The following is a 9,010-nucleotide window of genomic DNA, read 5'->3' on the forward strand; positions in this document are numbered from 1 at the left end:
ACTTTAACCTGCATCTTTAATCACTAGCAGACACAATACATGTCTACTATAGGCTTCCCATTATGCTAGGCCATTTTTACACCTGCTATAAAAAAGAAAAATGACTCAATTTTTCGGAAAGCTACTGATTATATGACATAGGGTTTTTTCACTACTTTTTAAAGATATTTTTAAGACATGAATATTACTAGCATATATTTTGGGAATCCATGCCTGGGATCATATATTTTTTTAAAAAAGTATCTGCTACATTACCATTCCATAGATAGGATTCAATCTCCTCCACCCAGCATATTGAACAAATTAACAATACGTGGAATATAGTGCAAACTGAAGACATAATGATTAAGACAAAAACAGGAAGAACTAGGTTTGGATTTTTTAAAAAATTATGAAGCAAAACTTAATCAGTTATGACCACGGATTAGAATAACATTATAGAAAAAATAATTCTGTTAAGATTAACATATAATTGAGCATTGCAATTGAAGTAATAGTATTTTTCAAATCATGTTCTGAAAATTTGCTGCTTTTGTGGAAACCTTGTTTTTTAAAGTATGTATTTTACTGAACAATTTTTACTTCACTTATAGCTATAATTCTCTTAAATTCCAAAGTGCAAATAAAAACTGGTTTGCTTAAGTATTATCTTCAATAGTCTATAATCAACTATAGTTTACTTGTTTTCTAGTGCCCTTTAGTTATTTTTTGCTTATTAATTTTGAAAGAAAAATTAAAAGACAAATTAAAAATTGGAGAATTATTTTAGGCACACTACATCATTTCCTATGCTCAATGAGAACATTTTTTTTTATATGAACGGGAAACCTTTATATCATATGAAAACTGTCCTTGAATTTCAGGGGCAGCTAATCACAGAATGTGGTAGATTTGGAGACAGCTGAAACTAAGAAACCACCAGTTCCACAAAACTGCATAGTCTGAGTTGTGCATTACTCTGACAAATATCTTTGCATCCTAAGCAAAACTTATACTTGTAAAAAAAGTCAAAATTCCCTTAAAATGTTTTCTTATTAAATATTAAAACATTTTCACTTTGATTTTACTATTGATTGCTACATTGTGTATCCTGGAAGCTTGTTTATTACTAATTCACTGATATGTTTACACTGATTTGTGTTATTCATCTTTCCAAAGCTATCCTCTTGTTCATTGTCAGAGGCTTTGCTTTCTTCTAGACCATTAAATTCAATGTCAGACATAGTAGAGGGCAAGTAAGAGCTAACTTGAGATGTCCTTGCAGAATGGCTGTTTTCTACATAAGACTGGCTTTTTGCTAAGTTACAATTTGTATTAGGCTGTACTTGTTTGTCCTCAAAAATTTGGGTAACCTCTTCCTTTTCCTTAATTGTAAGTTGGTCTCTTAAAGTTCTTGCAAGAGAATCATCATCAAATTTTTTCAATCCAATGCCTAATTTGTTTTTGTTAGATTTTAAGTCATATGTCTTTTTAAGAGTCTGAACAGGAGATATAGCTGAAACTTTTGGAAGAAGAGGTGAAATACATTTAGCAGGAAGACTTCTGGAATTTTTAGAACTGGAGTCAATGCCAGACTGACTGTGATCTGAGTTTATAGATAAAGGTTCAGGACTGTACTCTGGAGCTTCCAAGCTTGTGCCACAACTGTCTATACTGGTGAAATCTTCCGAATAGGCTGTATTTTCAGACAGCCTATCTGAATTCTTACGTGCACAATTCTTTTCCAAGTTGTTGGTGTGCCTATCTTTAAATATATATGGAATATTATGATCACATTGCAAACATTTTTCTATCTGAGCATCTACTGGGTTTTCAAGGGCTTCAGTATCCTGTAAAAAGACTCTTGGCAGATGGACTTCCAAGCTCTTTTCTTTGCAATTAGAATCAACACTTTCAGAGGAGTACTTCCCTTTGGCAGTGTCTTTATTCTTCACACAACTGGGTCCAATTTTTTTTGTAATACGAGAGCTTATTTTCTTTGTGGTCATATGGCTATTTCGGCCAACACTGCTTTGTATTAAAGTCTCAACATTTTCATTAATTTGAGCATTTTGATCAGAGATGCTTTTTTCATCATATTGCCCAGAAGACTTTGGATGATAGTCAAGGGAGCCCCTGAATATTTTTTCTTTAGTCAAAGAGCTTTTACCTTTTTTTTCAAACGATATGTCACCAAGTTTTTTTCTACGATGTTCTCTCTTTTCATGAACCTTCAACATACCTGGACTTGATCTCTGAACACGAAGCTTTAATGTATTTGTCAGCCCATAAGAGAATTTCCTTCTAGTGGGAGAATTTTCTTTGGTATTAACCTTTTCAGGGCTCACAGGTCGTTCAGTGTATATTGGTTTTGTAAAAGTTTTGCCAGGACAGTTAGGAGACATGCCTTTTAAATGATCTGGGCGATTTCTTTTTAATTTAGGACTAGGTGATCTTCCTCTTTCTTTGTGATGTGGGGTGTTTTTCTTATCATCCCAGCAGGCACACAGATTCTTACCATTACAGGGTAATGTTTTTGTAGCTTCTTCTGCATTTTGATATAGCCATGCCAACTGAGGATGCACAGCAGAGGGTCCTGGTGGTAGGGGCTGGCTATTCAGCAAGGAGAGTTCTACAAGCAAAGCATTCAGTAGAGGCAACTGACTTAAAGTCTGCCTGAGTTGTTCAGAAGTACCCGGTGTGTTGGTGAGTAAGGGTGGCAGAGCCTTCTCAGCACTAACTACAGACTCCCCCTTCACAAAAGGTAAAGGAGTTCCTTCTTTGGGAAGTGAATCTTGAGCGGCCATGATTATCACTCTTGTTGCAGCTTTAGGGCTGGGGAAGCAATTTTCCATTTGGTGACTGTAATACATTGGTGGGGGACAAAAGGCATTGTTGTCCAGCTTTCCTGCGATTTCCTCCTCACTTGAGCTACCAGAAAAGGGCTCCGGCTCTGTATCAGGACTGCTTAAGGACCCTTGGCTGCCACCGCCTGGGGCAGGGTCCTCCTCTCCTTCTGAGATGAACTCCAGACTGAGCCTCCGATCCGCAACTCTCCCTTGCGGACAGGGGAGCTGCTGGTCTCCAGCGAGGGCTTCGTCCACCGCCGCCCCTTGCTCGAAGTGATCTAGGCCCGAGGAGCCCAGGCTGTTGAGGCGATAACTCAGTTCCAGCTCCCCCACTGGTTCTCCCATCAGGTCGCGCACCGGGAAGTGGCCCCTTCTAGCAGCCGGCCCGGAGCCAGGCAACAATTCCTCGGCGGCGGCCGCAAGAGAGATGCTGGATGAACCGAGCAGGCGGGCGGGGCCCGGGTTGGGCGGCAGCGCCAGCAGCAGCGCGTGGAGTGGAGAGCGCCGCAAGAGGCCCTTCAGAGCGTCCGGCCGCAGCCTGAAGAGGCACGACTTGCCCCGCCCGAAGGGCACCACCGGCCAGGACGCGGACTGTGGGGCATGGACCAGGAGGGTCGGGAAGTCCAGCAGCCGGAGAGCCACGGCCGACAGGAAGGGGCCACTATCGGGTAGTAGCGTCGGCAGTAGCCGCGGTTGCACGCGCGCTGACTCCACCAGAAGCTCCAATGAGAACAGGTGCTCCCCACAGCCATCGCCTCCCTCCATGCCAGCCCGGCGGGAAGGCGCCCCAGATGGCCTCTGAAAGACAGGAAGGCCGGCTCTCGCGAGACTGAAGGCAAGCCGCGCGACAGCCTGGGCACGCGCCTCCCCGTGTATAATGATCGCTATGGAAGCGGCGGCCCTCCGTTGTCTAAGCGACTGTTTGCCGTCGCTGAGCTTTTGAGCGCGGGGGCCGCAAAGACCTCTGGGAATGCGAGCGCCTCGTGCGGGAGCGGAGCCAGGCGCTCCGAGAGCCGCAGGCTGGGAAGGGCTGCCCGACGGCGCTTCCCATAGGCGGAAGCTGCCTTCAGGATGAAGGTCTCTAGAGAGTGCGGTTGCCCGAGGAGACATGAAACACGGGAATACCTTTGACCGCAGCTAATATTGTGCTGCCCTGCCGGGATGACGGTCTTTGGAGCGCTTACGAATCGTGAAAGCTGCCCGTGCTTATTCTTGTTAAGATATAGAGAAGCGGGCAACATAATAAAATGAATGCCTTTCAAAAAGAAATTATAATTATAATGTTATAATGTTGAAGCGTTCGGGATCTGTAGACGGGGAGTCATATCGCGTGGGAAACTCGGATCCGGTTGTATTAAGGAATCTCTCCATTTTTGCTGCGGAATTAGAATCCAATTGTTCACGTTAGGTTTTTAATATTTTGTGTTACTGAGTGATAATTAAAAGGGTTCTTCTCACATTTTTATAATTTAAAACTTACTCCTGTGTGCGGAACATTCTGCAGTGAGAAGAAATAGAAATCTAGCTGAAAATTAATTTAATCTTATTTATAACTCTTACTTTTCCCTTGGAAATGTAATATTTGTATGCGTGGAAGTCTCTTATTTTATCCTCACAATAACCCCATAAAATAGATTAGGTTGCAAGATACTGATTAGCTTAAAGTCACCCACAATTAGTATACAAATTCTGAACATAACATCTTTATGTTTCACTGATTTCACTGTAATGTCTTTAATTGCTGTAAGTTGCCCAGAGTCATTGAGAGTTGGATGGCATGCAACGTTAATAAATTATTGCATATATTATTTCTTGAAACTACTAAACCAATGATGGCAGAATTTCCTTCTTTGGATGACTATTTATTTTCTAGTGAGCAAAAAGTAAAAAGAATGGCAAAATACAAGACATAAGTAGAAAATTGCAAGGTATGGATTCTTATAAAACTATGTCAGTGAGGTAAGGCAATTGCAATATTTTTTTTTCTAGAAGTGTTATCAAACTATATCTCTTCTACTGTGAAATTAACTCTGATTTTCTGAAAACATAGCTTTTCACAATGCAAAGTCAATGTAATTAATCATTGATGCAGATAAATGTTAGAACATATCCAATAATAAGAACATAAATTATCATTATTCCAGAACATTTTTTCCTTCAAACTCACTGAGTTATCCTTAATCTGATTACCTAGGGATTTCATGCAGGACTTGAAGCATTTTGGGTTAGAATGATCTGAAGTGAATTCACTTATGTTAGACAGAGAAATTGTTTTTCTCAGCATCTTGAACTAGTGTACTAGTTTTGATTTGGATTAATTTTGTTTAATGGGATTAACTGAAATCATCAAAGTTAGCCAGAATTCAGCAGCAGTAACAATTTTTAAAACTGCAAAGCTTCGAAGAAGTGTGTTACTATGTTCTGCTTAAAGTAGCACCTTCACCATGCAGTGTGACTCTTCCCCCCTTCCCCTGCTCCCCGCAAAGCTGTTCTGTTGCTTTGCATCGGTGTCTGTTGTAATGCAAGTCTAGTAGCCAAAAGAGAATGCTGTGCATGAGCTGTACGTGCACAAATGTCTGTTCTAAATCTTTGAGACAGATACTAGATGTATTAAATTTCCATCAAAGTAAATTGCATTAGCTCATCTCAATGAGGCAGTGTTATCGCATATCTTAATAGTTACATAGAAGCTGGACTTTAGTTGGGGAAAATGCAAAGCACCTGTTCTGCAACTGAGATGAAGTCCCTTTACTCCTTAAAAGGGGTTTGAGCTGTCCTGTGGAAATAAAGAGATTTTTTTTCTCTCAATATAAATTTCCCTTTTCCAGTAATGAGAAACTGTAGCAATATGAATATTTATATGTATAATATTTACAGTATGAAAAGTTGAGATTGGTTGCTGTATAGAATATGAACTATGATGTACTCAGAGTAGTATGATTTCAGGAAGGCTAGATCCATTCCATCTTAAATTAAATTAATTAAATTAATCTTCAAACATTTCATGATTTTTGGAATTTGCATTTTAATAAAACATTTTTACAGTTATATTACATTATTGAAAGTAAGTGTCAAAGCAAGAACATCCGATAATTGAAAGGCAGCCCCCAAAGTATGAATGGAAGTAATTGAAGTAATGAAATACGTCATCTATATTGTTTTAGTCTTATTATAAACACAGTATTTTAAAAATAGTTTCAATTAACCAAAGGGCGATATTTTAAAAAAGTCTTGAAAGATTATTTTGCAACCCCTCCCCCCATGTTTTAGAATATAAATGTCCTTTTATTGAAGTGTGACCTGATTACCATTCTGTTCTTTTTTCCAGAATTCTGTTCAGACAGACTTACATTGGAGTTGTTTATTTCTACACATGTACAACTCTTTCTCCATAAAATTTGCAGAATGAATATAAACAGTTGGGTAAAACACATTTATTAGTAAAATAAATATATATTTACCTATATCCCAAATTCACATATTTGCTTCCTTCAAACTAAGATATAACACACAGAGAAGGAAGTTCTAACTCTCCAAATCGACTTTATTGGAACAGAATAAAGGTAGATAACTCAGGCTGTATTCAGCCCCAGGGAGACTTGATTGCCACTGGTCAATGTGTCATTGAATTCCAATGAAACAATACCAATATGCCTTTCAGATTTCGTCACTGGTGGGAAGGGATACTGAGTGTTAATGTTCTATTTCTTTATTTCTTCTGTGCCTCCTCCCCTGCTTCTGATGCCCCATTCAATCCTGTTTATTGTCCAATCCTTTCTCCTGCAAATTCCTTCCTTCCAGTTGAGATCTTTGACACTAGCTTGTATCCATGTGTGTGTTTTTCCTTTCACATCCCTCTTTGTTCCAAGCTCATTCCTTGTTGAGTTCCTTTCTTAGTTTCTTTTCCTGAACACTGAAGGGGGAAAGGGTTTAAACTGATAGGTTTCAAACATCTCCCTATAATTGTGTAGGTCAAATGCTGGTTCACCAGTGCTTTGGCAAACCATATCCTGGCTATTATACATGGAGAAAATAAAAATGGATTCAGCATTAACTGTTTTAAAATTTTGATTGTTAAAAATAATAAACAATTGTTTTAAAACTTATTAAATATATTTAATTTTTAAAACGTATTTCCTTTTGTGGAATGCTATCCTAAAGTGAGTAAGGAGAAATCCCATCCCAGGAAATTCAGACACAAAGGAGTTAAAGGAAAAATTTAATATAACTTGTCAAATCAACCTGAACTTGCCAGTCTAGGTAGCTGACAGATCATCAGAATGCAGGGGGAAAAAATTCAAGCTTCAAAGAAACAATCAGAAAAAGGAAAATTTACTCTAAAGTGGACCTCAGAAAGATGAAAGTTTGCCTGTGTTGTATCTTCTCTGTCACTAAGAAGAATGGAACGGCTCTTGTGTAGCTGACACAAAGACAGGTACCAATGAAGGAGAATATTTGTAGCTCAGAGATGAAATGAGAGGCCCTTGGTGCTCTCTGAGCTTGGTTGTTTTCTTGCAGACGTTTCATTACCCTAACTAGGTAACATCAACTCCTAGCAGTAAGGAGTGCTGTTACCTAGTTAGGGTAATTAAACGTCTACAACAGTGGTTCTCAACCTTTCTAATGCCGCGACCCCATAATATAGTTCCCCATGTTGTGGTGACCCCCAACCACTTATACATCACCGGGTGCCAGGGGCATGGCCAAAGAAAAGGGGGAAAAAATGGCGGACAGTCTTGTTTGGTGACCTCCGTGAAATGGTCGTTCGACCCCAAATGGGGTCCCGACCCACAGGTTGAGAACCACTGGTCTACAAGAAAACAAGCTCAGAGAGCACCAAGGACCCCCCCCCCCACACACAAAGGCAAGTATTCAAAGCTCCAATTTCCAAGGATTCTGGAACCAGAGAATCAGGAAAAATAGTGCAATCTAAGGAAATGTGAGAATAGAATTGTGTTATCCTATATTGGATGCCTTTGTTCTGTATACTGTATGCATCCCTGCCAGGAAGGGCAGCCAGCTGAAAGAAACGTATAGAAATTAATTGCTCGGGTCTCCTTTTCATTATCTTTTATCTCTTTATCTTTCGCTCCCATTTATTTAGTATTTTAATTTATTATCTACATAATAAAAGCATAGGCATTTTCAGTTGACTCTCAAGACTAGGCTTGTTCCTGGCTCTACTACCAGATAATTAGCCTAGTCTTGACAGTCAACAGGAAATGCAAATAATCTCTGAACCTCTGTGAGGTGTGTCGAGTGAAATAATTAAGGGCTTCAAATTATGTTCAGTATGATGGACTTCAGATTATGCTCAGAGTTTTATGCCATTGTCCATGGCACGGACACAATCTCTATGCAGCATTGCAGCTTTCCCCCAACTTTACATATGGGAAGTTGTGGTCTGCACCCTTAAATGAGAAAGCCTGTTGCTTTAACTGTTGTGAATGCTTAAATATACATTTGCATTTACATTTATACTCCAGTAACTGGACAGAAAATTAGTTTCATGGATAGGTACCTTCACTCAGATACAATGCTTATTCTAACATGAATTTTAAAAAAGGACCAGGGGCAGACTTTTTTTTTATTATCTCACAAATTCTAGGACAGAACATTGGCAATAAAGACAAAGCATGAAGAGGATGATCAGCAGCAAGATGGATAGACTCAGTTAGCAATGGTGAGTGGCTGTTGAAAAACCAGGTTAGACACAGACTGTCATGCAGAAAATCTATATAGCCATTAAGAGCTGACACTGAGTTGATGGCACAATCAATTGTCCAAATAATCCTGAAATGTGTTGGATCTCATATCCACTTTGCAAAAATACATTTCTTTGTGTCACTATTTCTAAAGAATAAATGGCAGTATATACTGTTTTCTTGGTCTGTGCAAAGCCTCAAACAGGATGCCTTGCTTCAATGATCTGCAAACTGAAGTGAAGCTTGGTATTTACCAAAAGCTTGAAAATACCGTATTGACCCAATTCCAGGTTCTGCTCGACTTTCCTAGGCTGGAAAGTCCAAGAGAACTAATTGTTCCCTGCCATCTATTCTTCTGTCCACAATTGGCTCTCCTGTTAGGGCAATAGCATCCTGCGTTCTACCTGATTTAAATACAATATTCATTCTATTTAAAGGCAGTATTTAAGAAGTTGATAGCTTGCAGCTAATTGTAAT

The 9,010-nt window shown here is 39.4% G+C and overlaps 1 protein-coding gene across 1 annotated transcript; it reads right to left on the reverse strand.

The window, feature by feature from the left end:
- Positions 1–562: 562 nt before the first annotated feature.
- Positions 563–7,328, reverse strand: MAP10 (microtubule associated protein 10). Its single transcript, XM_039353034.1, has one exon. The coding sequence runs from the start codon at positions 3,936–3,938 to the stop codon at positions 1,077–1,079; it is 2,862 nt and encodes a 953-aa protein (XP_039208968.1). The 5' UTR covers positions 3,939–7,328; the 3' UTR covers positions 563–1,076.
- Positions 7,329–9,010: the final 1,682 nt, after the last annotated feature.

The sequence above is a fragment of the Crotalus tigris genome, unplaced genomic scaffold (assembly GCF_016545835.1).
Source record: "Crotalus tigris isolate CLP2741 ecotype Arizona unplaced genomic scaffold, ASM1654583v1 scf7180000018486.1709376, whole genome shotgun sequence".
NCBI lineage: Eukaryota > Metazoa > Chordata > Lepidosauria > Squamata > Viperidae > Crotalus > Crotalus tigris.